Source organism: Emys orbicularis, chromosome 9, assembly GCF_028017835.1.
Source record: "Emys orbicularis isolate rEmyOrb1 chromosome 9, rEmyOrb1.hap1, whole genome shotgun sequence".
Lineage (NCBI taxonomy): Eukaryota > Metazoa > Chordata > Testudines > Emydidae > Emys > Emys orbicularis.
Genome location: NC_088691.1, coordinates 78,816,599 through 78,835,140, shown reverse-complemented (window position 1 = coordinate 78,835,140; position 18,542 = coordinate 78,816,599). Strand labels below are relative to the sequence as shown.

At 41.7% G+C, this 18,542-nt stretch overlaps 1 protein-coding gene across 1 annotated transcript in view; it reads right to left on the bottom strand.

Moving 5' to 3' along the window:
• RNF13 (ring finger protein 13) overlaps window positions 1–18,542 on the bottom strand; it is a 116,559-nt gene that overhangs the window by 38,266 nt on the left and 59,751 nt on the right. Inside the window, exons 5-6 of the mRNA XM_065410332.1 lie at window positions 6,564–6,651; window positions 2,425–2,515 (exon numbers count right to left, since the gene is read on the bottom strand). Of these exons, the coding sequence (XP_065266404.1) occupies window positions 2,425–2,515; window positions 6,564–6,651 (179 nt within the window). The remainder of the gene's footprint in view (window positions 1–2,424; window positions 2,516–6,563; window positions 6,652–18,542) is intronic.

Genomic DNA, 18,542 nt, shown 5'->3' with positions numbered 1-18,542 from the left:
TCCCCTTTGTTGGATCCTTTACAATCATCAATATAACTGTTTACTATCCTGGGGTATATTTTGCTGGCATTTACAATTGTGTGACCTTACTGAAGACAATGAGACTGCACAGCTAAAACTGATTGCAGAATTTGGCTCACAAAGTCTCAGATACTGGTGATGAGCAGGAAAGAACTCAGCCTGACGGTCATATCCTATGCTGAGTTTGCAGAAATGGCAAGTAGGAAAAATCTTTTCATATGTGGATACTTGATGCAGAAATAATGGAAGGACAACAAACACAGAACCCCAAGTGCAATTTTTAGTTCCTTTTGAAAGTTTTATCATGTTTAAGTGACTCACCTAAGTTGTACAACAAAAAACAGATACCATATAACTCACTCTCATATACCAGTCACTGGACTATGCTGCCTTCCAAGCTACTGAAAACTTGCCTAGTGTTGTGGAAAGGTTTACGAACCTTAGTAATCTTGCCAAACTTAGCTCAAATTTTAGAGGCAAGCTTTGTATGTGTTCATTAGAAGCTGTATTAATTCAAAAATCTTTCTGTAGTATAACTGCAAAAATACATAAGTATAAGAGAGAACCTATATTTCATCATGATTTCATATATTCCATCAACATTCAGTGACTTGTTTCTCTTCTCATGAATGCCTTGAAATAACAGAGCCATAAAACAATATCTGATGTGAAACAGTTAGCAGCATGGCTCGTGTGCCATTCAATCAGACTGTAACAGGACTCAACTGTAGAGTAATTCCCATAGTCTCTACAGTTCACATATAGAATTACTTTCATGCTGCTTCATTTTTATTTTTGTGAGTTGCAGCCTCCAAGAACTGGCAAAGCCAAAATCTTAATTTATGTTGCTATTCCATTTGCCCTGACACTACCACCCCTACGTCTGTGGCACCTTTCTCTGTATCCTGGAGAGTAGAATAGACTGTTTCCTCTGAGTTCAGTACTAATGTAGCTACAATAGCTAGAAGGGCTTAGCTAGACTAGGGTAGTTAACATTCTACAAACCCGTATGTCACCTGCACTCCCACAGTCTATCAAGCAGAATCCTGAGCTTAGGTCCTTACAAAGTTGAGTCTCTCATGCCAGCAGGACGTGCTGCTGCTGTGAAACCAGGAGGAAGAATTTTGTTTAGACTTGTGTTTTTGTAGCAACTATCCAACTGAGTGACTAAAATTCAGTTCACGCCTATATCTCTTAGGACAGCCTTGAAAAATGTTGCTTGTTCAGAGCAAATAATACTACTGGATGGGCATGTAACTGTTTAAATTTTCAATCATCATGGTGAAGTGTGGGATTTTGGGCTTGGACTGGTGAATTTTAATTAGTTGTATAAAATTTATATTAGGCTAATATTGGAAGATGTTTAGGGTTGGTATCTGTTTACCTCTGTATGATCTAAAAGGTATGGCTGGGGGTTTCTAATATTTTATTGCTATTGTATTATATAAATTATATAATGCACCAATGGTCTGATTCAAAGCCCACTAAAGTCAATGAAGTCTTTCCAATGACTTCAGTGGACACTGAATCAGGTATTCTGTTCCTGAGACAGACACAGTAAAACTTAAATAAATCACTACAAATGGGCCTTGCCCAAGTTTTTAAAAACATCTGTTAACAATGGACCATAAGCTGCAAGTCTTTCAATTGATAGACCAAAAGGGGTGAAAAATGGGGACCTGGGGGGGAGAAATGGAGCCAGCCTACCATCAGTATGAATAAGTGAGCATTTTTATCATAAATGTGTAACTTTATCAGTGATTACACCATTGTTTTAATTATAGTAAATACATTAAAGTTTGACAAACACATGAGTTTTGTTTTGAGTAAACATACTGAATGTGAAATTTAGATGATGCTTCCCCTAAGGTAACTTCTAATGTGCAATATCCTTTAAGAATGTGAAAGTGGCCACAAATATCTTATGAATTTCAAGAAGCTTGCCAAAGTAGTGGTCAGGCTGACAGGCTCAATAAATAGTATTCAGTAAGCATTCTTCAAGAGAACTTAAAAACTTAAGAGCAAATACATCTTTGCTGCAGCCTGTCATAATAACTGTGGCCTAAAGTAAAGAGCTACTGAAAAGTCTGATTTTGTTTTTTATTTTTGCAATTTCAGATTCTTAGACTGACCACTCTGCCAGAGCATCTATTTATTTAAAAATATTTACACACAATCTCATAGGGATCAAGCATCTTACAGTCAATGTTGAAAGTATAGAGGGTGAAATCCTGGCCCCAGTGAAGTCAATGGCAAGCCATCCATTGACTTCAGTTTGGCCAGGATTTCATCCAGAAAAAAATTCTTGATCTTCAGTAAAGGTTAAACAGAGGTGATAACAGTCCAAGGACTGATGTTACTGCATATTAGGTTACATATTTAAAAAGGTAAATAATTACTTACCCCTTTTCATAAGTGAATTCATCTTTCAGTGAATTAGCTGATGTCTCACCAATAAAGACAGACGGAATATCAATTTTCTTTAAAACTTCAACTGTTCATAAAAAGAACAAAAGACTAGCACTGACATACATAACTCAGGCTCTATGGGCACACCAATAATTAAGACTGTCTCATGATGTCTTCGTGGCTCTTTAAAGACAATCAGTGTGTGGAGATCTCTTCTAAGATAAATTTATTAACACATTCTGTTAACTAAAGTGTCCATCTACAAAATGATATCCTGTGCTACTAGTAGTGGTATCTTAGAGTTGCTGTCTGTGCAAACATCAACTGATAATTCTTCAAAAATATTCAAGATAACAAGAAATCCTTTGGTAAATTACAGTTTAACCAAAGCATCACTAATTATAGTCAGACTGCAGCTGGTATAAATTGGCATAGCTTCATTGACTTCAAGGAGCTACGCTGACTTATACCAGCTGAGGATCTGGTCCTATATGTTCCACATTTTCCTATAAATGAAGGAGTGGAGATGACTTTAGGCTGGAAAAAGTCCAAAAGTAGAAAGGAGGGAATGAGCAAGCCCAACCTCACTACTCACAAGAAATCCGATTGAAGGAAAGCAACATTTCCGCCCCTCCCCCCCCCCATCACAGAATGCAATCACAAAAACTTGCAACATTTTTCTTGACCTCAGGTGAGGAACTCTCAGTATTAAGAAAAACAAGTGAAAGAGAGGAAACAAAAATATAGATGCTCTACTACAGTGCTTCTCAAAGCCGGTCCGCCGCTTGTTCAGAGAAAGCCCCTGGCGGTCTGGGCCGGTTTGTTTACCTGCCGTCCGCAGGTTCGGCCGATCGTGGCTCCCACTGGCCGTCGGAGGGCTGCGGAAAGCGGCGCGGGCCAAGGGATGTGCTGGCCACCCTTCCCGCAGCCACCACTGGCCTGGAGCGGCGAACCGCGGCCAGTGGGAGCCGCGATCGCCCGAACCTGCGGACGCGGCAGGTAAACAAACTGGCCCGGACCGCCAGGGGCTTTCCCTGAACAAGCAGAGGCCCGACTTTGAGAAGCACTGATCTACTAACTTACACTGGTTCATTTCAACAGTGCTTCATCTTATTTCAGAAAATATATAAATATTGGTCTTGAGTAATACTATAGTATAAGGTTTCCACAAGCAGGTTTTAACTGCATAACATTCTTGCACCCTTTGAGGTGTCACTGGTGCATCTGAAATAGAAATAGCTTTTTAGAGCTCTACTAACTCAAGAAATCAATACAATACATTTTGTGCTACTCTATGGTCCATCTCAATGTGTCTTACACACAGGAGGAACAACTCACCAAGTGGGTTCAATTCCACTGAATTCAACGGAGTGGCAACTGTTTAAGTCAATAGTGAATTTGGCCCTGTGAGAAAGGGACGTACTAGTCCCTACTTGACAGATGGAGACACAGAAGTGTAGAAAAGTTAGGGCAGGGGTGGGCAAACTTTTTGGCCCGAAGGCCACATCTGGAGGGGAAATTGCATGCAAGGCCATGAATGTAGGGCAGGGGCAGGGGGTTGTTGTGTGGGAGGGGGTGCAGTGTGCAGGAAGGGGCTCAGGGCAGGGGTTTGGGGTGCAGGAGGGGGCTCAGGGCAGGGGTTGGGGCGCAGGAGGGGTGTGGAGTGTACAAGAGGGCTCAGGGCAGGGGGTTGGGGTGCAGGAGGGGTGCGGCAGGGGGCTCAGGGCAGGGGGGTTGGGGTGCAGGAGGGGTGCAGCGGGGGCTCAGGGCAGGGAGTTAGGATGCAGGAGGGGGTGCAGAATGCAGCAGGGGGGTTGGGGTGCAGGAGGGGTGCGGCAGGGGGCTCAGGGCTGGGGTTGGGGCGCAGGAGGGGTGTGGAGTGTACAAGAGGGCTCAGGGCAGGGGGTTGGGGTGAAGGAGGGGTGCAGCAGGGGTTGGGGTGAAGGAGGGGTGCAGCAGGGGGCTCAGGGCAGGGAGTTAGGATGCAGGAGGGGGTGCAGAATGCAGCAGGGGGGTTGGGGTGCAGGAGGGGTGCAGCAGGGGGCTCAGGGCAGGGGTTGGGGCGCAGGAGGGGTGTGGAGTGTACAAGAGGGCTCAGGGCAGGGGGTTGGGGTGCAGGAGGGGTGCAGCAGGGGCTCAGGGCAGGGGTGCAGGGTGCAAGAGGGGTTCGGGGTGCGGGCTTTGGCCCGGCGCCGCTTACCTGGAGCAGCTCTGGAGTGGCAGTGGCGCGCAGCGGGGCTAAGAGAGGCTCCCTGCCTGCCCTGGCCCCACGCCATGCCACTCCCGGAAGCGGTTGGCACCACGTCCCTGCTGCCCCTGGGGGAGTGGGGGCAGAGGGCTCTGCGGCTGTCCTCCCCTGCAGGTACCTCCCCCGAAGCTCCCATTGGCTGTGGTTCCCCGTTCCCGGCCAATGGGAGCTGCAGGGGACGGTGCCTGGAGGCGAGGGCAGTGCAAGGAGCCCTCTGCCCTCCCTCCCCCAGGGGCCACAGGGACATGGTGCTGGCCGCTTCCAGCAGCGGCGCGGGGCCCACAGCGCCATGGGAGTGGCAATCCCGCTGGCAAGATCCAAAGCCCTGATGGGCCGGATCTGGCCTGCAGGCCGTAGTTTGCCCACCCCTGGGTTAGGGTCTAAATTTTCAAAAGCAGACTCTAATTTTGGATCCTCAGTTTGGTGACTCCCAGTCCTGTGCCATAACTATAACTACAGGCTGCCGCTCAAGCAAATATATAAAGGTATATATTAAAAGAGAGGTGCAAAATGTAGGGCAGCTAACAAGACAGGCTTCATTTATGTATTAACTAAAGCTGTGTGAAGTATCTGGGTTTGCTTCCCAGGACTCCGGGGAACATCTTACTTGGTTTCAGTTCATGTGGGTTTGCACCTGAGACTTTAAGTTTCAAGGCTGAATGAATCCAAAGTTCCAGTGAAATTTGGTTGACATCAAAGTGTTCAGGTTTCCCAAAGAAACTATGTGGAACCATACTTTTCTGAGTGCAATGCAAAAAATGTATAACGGCCCGTGGTCACTTGAAACTGTTTCAAAGGTTTCTTGCAAACCTCTCTTGCATTTTGAGTTTATAGCTAAACTTGAAACCAAGCAAGCATCACATGCTTGGGGATTTCACTGAGAACACTTCATGCAGCTTTCCCACAATGTAGTGTTTTGTCTGTTGAAAGTGAATTTCTCAGTTCACTGAAAGGTGTCTCTTTATCTGGAAATAGTGTTTGTTCACAGTTATGTTCCTGTTCAGTACTCAATCAGTTGAAGAAAAGTGAAGGAAAAGGATCAAAATATCACAGAAAACTAACAGCACTAAAGAGAGAACCAATATTTGGAATCTATCCGAAATATGCAATAGTAGAAATTGAATACTTTTTCTTGGCAACAGTGGGATTATGTGGCAGTGTGCTACTGTAAAGATAAAGAACATTTTAAATCCTCAACAGTAAATCACATGAACACTTTCTCATTAAACACTGAAATACATACCACAAGAGGAAACTGACATTTCAGCCACCTTGCAAACATGTTCTCAACTTACTACTTAATGAACGTATCATATCAAAACAGCAAACACTAGAATTGTACCTCTTGTATGCTATGTTCTGGGAATATCTTCATTTATTCCAGTGAAAAATTGTATGTACATGTGTAATCCTTTGGGGGTTATTTAGGTGAACAGACAGCTGTGCACAGAACAGTGAGCATGAAAAGACTCCCTACCCAACAATTACAATATGTTTTGGATCCTCATCCCATGGAGCAGCAGTAACTATTTTTTGCTGTATTCCTACTTCAGTAATAACAAAAGAGAACTGACATCATCCCAGCTGTTTATTGGGCCAATCATATTCTTCTTGCTCATAAATTTTAACCACTTGACTTCCATGGAAAAGCTGAACCAAAATTTTAACAAGGAGAATAGACAGAACAATGCTTGCACAGAACACAAACACCATAATGGTGCAAATACCATATAAAGCATGCACATACGTGCACACAGCAGCTTCTAAAATCTTAAATACATTAAAACAAGGGGGAACTCCTGATTATAATAAATTGAAGTTAATACCATATACTATAGTGGGTGAAATAACTTTCAAATAGGAGAGAAGTGATACCTGTACTTACTGTCGTTGGATCCCATGCTAATTAGGTCATCAGAATCAACATTGTGAACTATAGCTGCCTTGTATCCAGCTCTCTGTGCATTTAAAACCTGTAAGTCATATACAGTACTTGTTATATTAATATATCAATCTTCTACAATAAAACAAGATACTGATTTACAACATTCTAGGAGTGCAAATGACTCCACTTTCATTTAGAAATAAGGAATTATTTTTTCAAACAACCACATATTCCTAAAATAGGATGCTACTGTACTCTTTCTAAGAAGGTATAAAAATCACTTCTGTGCAGGCAGGTTTCATGTTTACATAATTAGTCCTAAAATCTTCAACTTTAAGATAAAAAGCCTTTATCATATCTGAAAATCAAGAGAGTAACTTATTTTGATTAATCAGTACTTATCTTTAACATTACATGTAAGTCATAATCTTTGCCTTTAGATCATGCTTGGATCTCTAACTTGTCAGTTCACAATATCACTAATGTGTTATCATAGTAGTGCAGAATTATGACTATGGACCAGATCCTAAGGTGCAATGCAAAGCAGCTGCATTGCTGGCATATTCTGGCCTTGAATTCAGCTTAGCTAGACATGACTAGATCACCATGGTGCATGATATTCTTCCATTGTACAGAGCTGACATAGCAAGTCCTACATCCTCCCTGTTGCCAGCGTAAGGGGTATAGTCATATAGACTGGAAATGGCTGATCCATTACAAACATTGAATCTATCTCCCCATGTAAGAATTCTCACACCTCTTATCAAACTGTCTGTACTGGGCTATCTTGATTATCACTTCAAAAGTTTTTTTCTCTTACTTAATTGGCCTCTCAGTGTTGGTAAGACAACTCCCACCTTTTCATGCTCTCTGTATGTGTATATATATCTCCTCAATATATGTTCCAATATGCTGTAGCCCACGAAAGCTTATGCTCAAATAAATTTGTTAGTCTCTAAGGTGCCACAAGTACTCCTGTTCTTTTTGCGGATACAGACTAACACGGCTGCTACTCTGAAACCAGTCATGGCATTGTAGCTCTGGCTATCCTATGCTTCACTGATATGTGGCTGCTAAAGGGCCCCTGGGGTCTGTAAACTGTCCTAAACTATGCCAAAAGATCATCCAGAGACTGCAAAGGCTGTTTTTACACCCCTGTGTAGGAATTGCACAGTGAACTCCTTGGCTGTAATTGAATGATCTGAGCCCATATTTATAAAAATATTTTAGACTGTCAGATCACTTGGGTTGGATATGCATCAGAGGCCCTTTACGACAGTGTTGTACATTTATCTCTGGGTAATGTCATCTGCAAGCACATATTAAACTGCCATCTTTATGCTGATACCTCAGATCTACCTCCCTACTCCAGGCTTCTTGTCTCCTGCCCAAAGTAAAATCTTGGCCTGTCTCTGACACTTTCTTGTGAATATCTAGCCACCAGCTGACATTGCAAACAAGAAGCAGACAGCAGTATCTCCCGTCAATGTAAACAAACTTGTTTGTTATAGTGATTGGCAGAATAAGAAGTAGGACTGAGTGGACTTGTAGGCTTTAAAGTGTTACATTGTTTTATCTCTGAATGCAGTTTTTTTACATAATTCTACATTTGTAAGTTCAACTTTCATGATAGATTGCACTATAGTACTTGTATGAGGTGAATTACAAACATTTGCACTGTAAAAACAAAATATTTTTCAATCAAAAATAAATATAAAGTAAGCACTATACACTTTGTATTCTGTGGTGTAATTGAAATTAATATATTTGAAAATGTATTTAATATCCAAAAATATTTAAAATGGTATTCTATTGTTTAACCACACACTTAATCTTTTAAATCGCTTGACAGCCTAAATAAAATACATATAGTACTTGGATCCAAAATTATTTTCTTCCTTCCTTCACTTTCTGTTTTCCTGCCCAATGAAAAGCAGCCCTTATTTGGTTACCAAGGGAGCAGTAGTTTCCCTTGGGTTGCCAGAGTGGTGATAACTGCTCCGTAAGCTGCCATTGTGAAGCAATAACTTCATTCAGTCATGACAGCAGCAATCTACCAGGGATGAGCAGCTTCTCGTTTGGTAGGATTTGATAATTCTGTGGTGTGAATTTGATCTCTTGCATTATCACTGTTTATTGCATGGGTTCCAATGTGTTCCATGCATCATCCTAACTAAATATGGGCTTACTAAAAGTACTTTGATGCTATATTCTTCATAAGGATATAGCCTACGTATCCCATTGTCCAGTAATCCTTATGCTTATAAAATACATGCTGGCCAGTTAATGTTGAAGACAGGGACTTTTCCAGCAGACTAATAGCTGCTGCAGCAGCTATATACTGCACAGAGCTGTTCAAAGCTTTCTGTGTTTTTGAAGGAAGCATATTTGGTCTAGAATCAAGACCTGTATCCTCAAAACTAGAAAAAATATAGCCAGATTTCACATCCCAAGGGACTGAAATCATGGTGTGGAATATGTTAATGATCTTAGCTTTCCAGTTTTACATTAGTACTTCTAAAAACCAGAGTCTCCAGGCCAAGCCTGAAAACTGAGACCTTCATAGTATAGCTGTGCGATGGCCTTGTGGATAAAGATGACTTCAAAGTGAAGACAAAATAAAGAGATGGAAAGGAAGTGAAAAAAGACTTGCCAAAAACATCACTCACCAAAATGGCATAAAGGTCAAAGCCAAAGAGGGAGTGTTCATCAAGTTATTTGCATTCTTTACTTTATCTATGGTAGCACTTGTTCTCAATCTTGATCATAGAATCATAGAATATCAGGGTTGGAAGGGACCTCAGGAGGTCATCTAGTCCAGCCCCCTGCTCAAAGCAGGACCAATCCCCAACTAAATCATCCCAGCCAGAGCTTCGTCAAGCCTGACCTTAAAAACCTCTAAGGAAGGAGATTCCACCACCTCCCTAGGTAACCCATTCCAGTGCTTCACCACCCTCCTAGTGAAATAGTTTTTCCTAATATCCAACCTAAACCTCCCCCACTGCAACTTGAGACCATTACTCCTTGTTCTGTCATCTGCTACCACTGAGAACAGTCTAGATCCATCCTCTTTGGAACCCCCTTTCAGGTAGTTGAAAGCAGCTATCAAATCCCCCCTCATTCTTCTCTTCTGCAGACTAAACAATCCCAGTTCCCTTAGCCTCTGCTCATAAGTCATGTGTTCCAGCCCCCTAATCATTTTTGTTGCCCTCCGCTGGACTCTTTCCAATTTTTCCACATCCTTCTTGTAGTGTGGAGCCCAAAACTGGACATAGTACTCCAGATGAGGCCTCACCAATGCCGAATAGAGGGGAATGATCACTTCCCTCTATCTGCTGTGAATGCCCCTACTTATACAGCCCAAAATGCCGTTAGCCTTCTTGGCAACAAGGGCATACTGTTGACTCATATCCAGCTTCTCTTCCACTATAACCCCTAGGTCCTTTTCATCCACATGTCTCTCTGATAAAAATGATCAGATAGGCTGGGAGAGGTATCCTTTTATTGGACCAACCTCTGTTGCTGAAAGAAGCTTTTGAGCTCTGTGAAAGCTCAAGCTTGTCTCCCTCACCAACAGAAGTAGGTCCAATAAAGATATTACCTCACCTACCTTCTCTAATATCCTGGTACTAACATTGCTACAACACTGCACACAATTATCTGTTATTATTAATCCATGGAGAAACATTTCTTATTGTGAGACTTATACATTTATTTAACATGCCGTATTGGAAAAAGTGGTCCACTATCACTTTGAATGATTTTTGTAGACACTGTCAAACTGTTGGTTGAAACTTCAATTTTAATGCAAATTCCTCTTTTTTTAGAATAAAAGCTTAAACTTTTCAAAAGTATTGAAGGCACTTGGGGTCCTAAATTCTACTGACTTTCAGTAGAACTTAGCTCCTGAGTCAATTAAGCATACTTAAAAATTTTACCCTGAATCTCTCAAAGAATGAACCCAGTTAGTGGTCATCTGATGTAAAATCGGAACTGCCCTTTCAATGTTTTCTTACTTTGTTCTGTTCAAGTTAAAATTTTAATTCCTAACTTATTGTCAAAGTGAAGTAATAAAGTGAAAATGAAATTGTCTAGACTTTCTTTGTTGAAGCCAGGAAAGGTGCAAGAATTAAACAAAGCCACAAACACTAAAGTAAACTTAAAGACATTCTTTCAATTTTAACCTAAGCATGAGTTCCCAAACTGTAGTACATCCACAGCATTCCTTTAAAATCAAAGGTACATGTGTTTACAGAATCTTTAGCAGATAGCATAAAACTCAAAACATTCAGGAGTTTGATTAACATACAGGATACCCTGCATAGGGAGTACAAAAAAGGAAAGCTCTCCCATATTTACAAACCAACCCACATGTCAAAAAATTCTATTACAGTTTAAACAAAGTAACAGCTGTTGTTTTTAAGAATACAAGATGCCAATATAATCTAATTCTCTTTATAAGAGCTATACGTGAAAGGCTGCACACTTACAAAATGCACTACCACCAAACATATGGTTTGAAGAGGCAACGAAAGGACTCCCCTAAGAGAAGGAAGATTAATGAATAACAAAATGTGCAAAGCAACCCACACCTAAAACAAGAAATACTATCTGGAAGAGGTGTGATTAAGAGTTTCTGAGCAATATGAATAAGCATAGCTTCAGGACTAGAACATAGTCTTGACAAACGTTTCAAGGAAAATTGCGTTTGGAACTTAAAATCATATGCTATTTCTGATGACTTAGTCTTTTATTCTGCATATCCATCAAAAGCTCATTCTGCTCCCACTAATGTTAATACAGATTTTCCGACTTACCTTAGTAGGATCAGGATTAGGTCCCAAATGTATGGTAAGGTTAAACTATGTATGGCCCAATTCTGCTGAAGTTAAGCAGTATCTTACACCACAAGAAATCCTATTGAAATCAACTGAGTAAGCTACTAATTCAACCTGAGTAGTGGTGGCAACGCCTTTATGATTAGTAGCTGAGACTTTGGCCAATTTAGTGTTAGAGGTACTCTTATGTCCCACCAACTCCAAGGATGGGTTCGCTATGTGCATTTCACAGAAATGCACATATGGTTGGGTGCTGGCTTCAGGGTTTTGCTATCATAAATGAGTGTAAGTGGAAGGATGTGTTTATGGATAGGCTGTAATGGGAGGGAGGCATCTGTAGATGTGATGTGATGTAGGTCAGGAGTGGTTCTACACTGTCCCAAAAAACACTGGGGTTCAGTTTCTGCTCCAGGTATCCTGTATTTTTCCAGGCCAGCAGAGCCAACTCACTCAGAAGGGAGTGCATGGCATTGCTCAGCAGGGTCACTTCTAACAGAATAAGGAATTACTCTGCCTTCTTTGGCCAGAACGATAATGTTCATCATGAGGCGCGGCCATGAGAGTATGAGGCAGAAGAAAATGAAAATAAATCCTCAAGACTCTTTCCTGGATTTAGAAGGCTTCTCCACGGAGGGAAGGAAATAGTAGGCTAAGTGTGCTCTTCCTTGTCACATGCAACCCCATCTGTCCATTCTGTTTTGAACCAGAAGTGAATGTTTACCTAGGTGCATTAGTCTCTTATAACTAAAAATGTTCTATATTTCCCTCCCAAGTTTTAGCTATTTTGAAACTCAATACTTTTAAATCAATTTATTAATTCCCTCTCCCCTACCCATTCCAATGGAACAACAATCCATTGCGTATATTTACAAGATGCAGAAAAACTCAACCTAGTCAGAGGAGAGCAGACTTTGGACTGAAATAAGATTCACTTATTAAAAAAGCTATGCTTTTTATGGAACTGAGAGATCTGACCCTTAATCCTGCTATTTTTCTACATCTTTCTCCCCTGTCATGTAGGCTTTTTTTATTTCTCCATCAGATGTTGGTTTTAGCCCATATGCTACATTACTCTATGCCTTTTTCTCTACTCTGTCTATATTAATATAATTACTGATATATAACATTGATCCTGGTTTCTATTTCAAAAAAATTCTTTTCCACTCTCCATATGCCAGCATTCTGTCTTATATAGCATACACAAGATTACATAAATACAGACTGCTGTCATAGTTTTGGTTTAATTATGTCTAGGATGACCAGATAGCAAGAGTAAAAACTGAGATGGGAGTGGGGGGTAATAGGTGCCTATATAAGACAAAGCCCTGAATGTCTGGACTGTCCCTATAAAACTGGGACATCTGGTCACCCTAATTATGTCCCATTGTATCTTCCCCACAGATGACCAGATCAAACCAACTAAGTTACACCAATACTAAAGCTTCCCAGTCAAAGTCTTAAAAATCCTATTTCCACTTTATTGAAGAATGTTTTTATATACAATATAAAGAACTGCATTCTTTACATATCAAAGACAAAGAAATGACAGTATGTGAAGCCCATGTAAAGACACAATACAGTTTGCATGAAACCGAACTAGTCTCTGGGGTATGTAACAAACCCGCAATGTGCAAAGTGTATATATTGATGTTAAGATCAGTTGATATTTTGGGGAGAGTTCATATGAGTGCTATTGAGGTAACTTGTTTCAAACCCTAGAGGATGAAGCTTGGCTTCTGATAACGTAGAGAAGATATGACAAAAGTAGTGGATGAAAGGCCTCTCAAACCAGTCAAAGTAATAAAAATCAGCTCAATCAAATGCCAGAATGAATGAATAAATCTGAGCAAAATGACAGTTAAAACTAAGAATTTACTAGTACATTTTATAGCATCATTATACCTACAAGCTGTTGAAATTTCCTGTAACATTAATAACTTATCTCTAAAATATCTGCTTTTTTGTAAACTTAAATGAAAATTGGGTTTCAGGACTGAAGGATGTGGGATATGCATGAAGCAGTTATCCAATGTGCTTGCTTGTTGCACAGAAAAGAAGACCTAGACAGGGAACCGCATCAAAATATTCATATTGGGCCTCATCCAAGTGTACTCAAGTCAGAGGAAAGACTCCCCTTGACTTCAATGGCTGCTGAATCAGGCTCACTGTATGTCAAAGTTAGAGCTGTCAAAGTAGCTTTTACACTTCTGTTAGGTGCCTTTTTAGCTTTCTTAATACATGGAGATGCTGACAAACTGCACTGCTGCAGCATGATGGGAAGACAAAGGCTTAAATTTCTTCCAAGTACTTTCACCAAGTAAGTGGTGCTCTTATTTGGTGCAAGTGCTTAGAAGTGCTGGGTACTTGGTGGAAGGAGCTGCTTTTACCATGGAAAGATAAGGTTGTTATGGGCTGCTCTTGAGAAGGGCTGAGCACCCTCAAACCCTCTTAAATCAATAGGAATTGAGGGTGCTTAGCCAGTGGCATAGCCAGGGTTGCAGCCGAGGAGGAGCGGCGGAGAAAAAAGGCGCCGGTCCTTCGGTGGCATTTCGGTGACCCTGTGCATGCGCCGAAATGCCACCGAAAGACGGAGCGGCGCATGCGCAGGGCCACCCCGCTTCCCCATCCGGAGTGCTGTCCGGTGCACTGAGACCCCCGGCCACGCTCTCAGGGCCGGAGTCCCGGCCAGAGTGCTGGGAGCCCGCGGCCCTGCTGCGCCGGCCGGAGCGCCAGGAGCCCGCAGCCCCGTTCCGCCGGCCGCCCGGAGCGCCGGGAGCCAGCAGGCCAGCCCGCGGCCCCATTCCGCCGGCCGTCCGGAGCGCCGGGAGCCAGCAGGCCAGCCCGCAGCCCCGTTCCGCCGGAGCACCGTGAGCCAGCCCGCGGCCCCGTTCCGCAGGCGCCACTTTTGGGGAATGTGGTCAGGGGAAGCGGCTGCTTCCCCTGAACCCCGCTAGCTACGCTACTGTTGCATCGCCTCAACTCTGACAACACTTCTAGTTTTCAAATTCACATGCAAATCTGAGCCTCCAGTTCTGAAATCCTACTCTGTGTGGATTACAGTCCGTTCTTTGCTGGCATCCGTAAGTATCTCTGATAGTAACACAAATCAAAACAGTGGTCTGTAATATGCATTACTTTACAATCTGACTGAGGATTCACTGTGAAGACCAGATAAATAGCATCTGTGAGAGCGTTATGTTTTCAGTTGAGAAGGAGGAAAGCTGAACCCACATCAGCAGAAGGAAATTCCTGGAAATGAACTGAGTGTTCTGATACTGTAAAAAATCCCACTGATGTCACAGGGCATAAAACTGAGTAGAATTTCTCCTACAAGGGGCTAAATTCTAACAGCAATTACACCTGTGCAAACTTGAAATAAGGTCTCAGTGGTGGTTCCATGGATCTTAACTGCTCTAACTGAAACACAAATCTGGCCCTTACTCCTTAATTTGATCACTTTCCCACTGAAGTCATGGCTACTTATCTTAACAGAACTTATATAATTCTTACTTAATTCGCTAATTTGATCATAATTACTGGCTGTATTAACCCTCACTAAAAGCTGTGTTAGGTTTTTACAAGAAAAATTCCTAGCAGGGCTAGGGAACAAGTCCAGCAACATACTGGTGTGACCCATGATGCCCAGGGCAGCCCTCACTGGAAATGCCAAGGTCAGGGCAGGCTGCAAAAGGAGAGCAGATACTCTCAAGACTGGTGGGTAACACTGAAGTTATTCTCCTCAACCAGTCACAAACTGTGCTTCTGATCCCCCACACGGGTTATCAAGAAGCAAAAAAGAAATCACAGCCCCCTTTATGCATTCCAGTTCTCTGGCTCCCATCAGCACCTAAGTCCAGTACAGTGAGAAGTTATTTTAAACTCTGCTCACATATACACAAATGTTCTTCTGACCCCAAAGGGTCAGCCACATCACCAGGTCAGTATAGGTTTGGCTCTTACCCAAAATACCATGCTGCCAGCCAATCCTTCAGTGTCTAAAACTAAAGGTTTACTATAAAGGAAAAGGAAAGAACAAGAAGAGAGATGGTAAAACAGTCACATACATACATACAAAGACTTCAAAGTCCATATATCAGGTTCCTAGCAGTATTGGTGAGTTTGCTGGCTTGAAAGTCCCCCTGGAATACATCCACAGCTTGGATGGGTCATTCAGTCCTTTGTGCAGAGCTTCAGTTTGTAGCAAAGTTCCTCCAGAGGTAAGAAGCAGGATTGAAGACAAAATGGAGAAAATGCAATTGTCTTTTATAGTCTCTTGCCATGCGACCTATGCTTCCTTTGTTTCAAACACAAGCTGCTCAGCACATGGCTTGAAAGCCTCAGAGTTCTGTCCATAGGCATGTCCCTGCATACCTACCTGAGTCATAAGGTGTATCTGCCTTCTCTCAGTGGGTCAGTTGTATAGTTGATGGCTCTCGATGGTCCATCAAGCAGGCTTGGCAGTGCTGATGCCAAACTGTCTGCGGGTGTCACCCAGAAGCATAGCACAAGTTTTGAAACAGACATATGTACATATCTATAATCCATAATGCAAAGGTGATACAAACACATAAATTAGATTATCATATCTGGCAAATTAGGCCATGTAAGGTATCTGCAAAAATGTTATATCTGGCATAACTCATTACAATTTTACAGTATTTATATTCATAATATCCTTAAGTGTCCCCCAGATTCCATACAGTGTCACAGTTGGTATGTATTTTGGAGTATATAAAATAAGAGCACAGACACATTAGCAAAGGTTAGTGAATTTATCTCTTGAAACCACCTATCACATAGTAATAGTTCACTCAATTCAATGGTGCATTTATATTTTTCTGATTTCAACAATCATGTTACTCTTCTTCTCAGCTATTCTACTGGCTCCCAATCCACCTTAAAATTAGGTTAGAATGATTACTGCTGGCTTTTAAAGCCCAGTAAAGCCTCTTTAATTTGCACTGATTGGGAGACCCATTGCAAATGAGTGAATTGGGGGAATTAGTAAGGAAAAGAACCATGTAGTTTGACAACTGTAGTTTACTTTCACTTACTCATAATACCCAACTTCCAGTACACCTCTACCCCAATATAACGTGACCTGATATAACACGAATTCAGATACAAAGCGGTAAAGCAGTGCTATGGGGGGGTGGGGCTGCGCACTCTGGTGGATCAAAGCAAGTTTGATATAACGCGGTTTCACCTATAACACGGTAAGATTTTTTGGCTCCCAAGGACAGTGTTATATTGAGGTAGAGTTGTATATGAAACCATAGGGCTGCCTCTGCTATTAAACCTCTAAGAGGGGAAAGCCTGCCAATTTTGTTAGCAGATTATAAAATACACAGATTAGAGAAGCACTGCAGCCCTTCAGTTCCTTCATCATTCATGTTTGTTCCTTTCTTGCCCTTACTTGTTCCTTCCTTGTCTTACTAGTAATAAAATATATCTGGGGGGGTGTCCAGGATATGAGAGGCTAAATACAGAAACTAATACACAGGTGCAGAGGGAGTCAAAAACCATCATTTCAATCTTCCATCCCCTTCCTGTGTATATGTTTATGAATCCCTTAAATTTAGGCCTTTAGTATTTTAGGGATTTTTGCACCAGGGTAGCTACATCAATGTGTGGTAAATTGCACCAGTGCTACTCACTTTGCACCAATGCATCACATCTACAGGTATGTCTACACTGCCCACGTTACAGCCACGGCAGCGTTGTGACGTGGGCAGTGTAGACGCGCTTTATCGCCAGGGGAGAGCTCTCCTGGCAATTTTAAAAAACCCACCCTGAATGAGTGGTGGTTGTTTTATCGCCGGGAGCGTGGCTCCTGGCAATAAACTGCTGTCTATACTGGTGCTTTTCAGCACTAAAACTTTTGTTGCTCAGGGGGGTGTTTTCACACCCCTGAACGACTAAAGTTTTAGCACTGAAAGTGGCAGTGTAGACCCAGCCTAAATTGGGGAGTTGTACCAGCATAACTACACCAATGCAAAAATCCCTATTGTAAGAAAGGGCAGGCATGCTTACAATTCACAACCACTTACCAATACAGCAGCATGCACAAAGGGGGAATGTATATGATAGTTGTGCATGCACATGGGTTAACTCACCACTATAGCTTTTAGAGATACATTTTTGAGTACTCAACTATCTATTGTGTATGAAATCTAAAATATGTTTGTCTGTTTTACAACATCAATGTCAATGCAAATTATGAGAAGTTTCAAGGATATTAACTTTAGCCAGGAGCAAATGAATTTATACTTCAATGAAAAATCCTGCCATTGACTCAGTATGTACTATTTTAATATATTTTGCAATAAACTCGACATAAATTTGTTCCCATTCGATTTAATTTAATGAAGGAACTGTCCAAAATGTGAAGTCTCTATTCTTGTGTAAAACTGAGTTTGAGAAAATGGACCCGATTCTCACTTACATCATAGCCTCTTTTTGCCAGAGTCATGTACAGGGACCTTGATGTAAAGAGAATCAGTCCCCACAAAGCAACAAAAATGTGACAAAATGAACAAAATTGAGTCCACCTCCTCCATGAAGTCCCCAATTAAAACCATCTGTGTAGATTGTTGAAAGGGGAAATAATTCGGTTTCTGTAATACACCTCATCAGGACTTGCTTACAAAATAGTCTTCTAATCAGAAGAAATCTGTTCCCTTGGCGTATCTCTGATATTATCCTGTAATTTATCATTGTTAAAGATGACTAAGCTGCCTAAAGCTTTAATCCAGTAACAGGATCCACTATTGTGGACCCTTTATGCTTAGAGAACTGTCTCATTTTCCCTTGATATATGGTAGATTTACAGGTATAACTGTCACCAAGGTTGATGGCAATTCTATGTGTGTGTATTCCCCCACACATCAGATCAATAGTCCCATTAGCTCTAACAGTTCTTACATATATTTGTAAGAATACTATATTGTAGCCAGAGGGCCTGATACAAAGCCCATTGAAGTAAATGGAGTCTTTCTGGGTCTGATCCACTGAACTCAATTGAAAGACTGGGATTATGGTCCTATCATGCCCCTAGACATGCTGATAGTTCTGAGCCTACTTCAGAAAAAGTAGCATAATATTTATGTATGAGACTAAAGTTAATGCTCTCTAGGCAAAG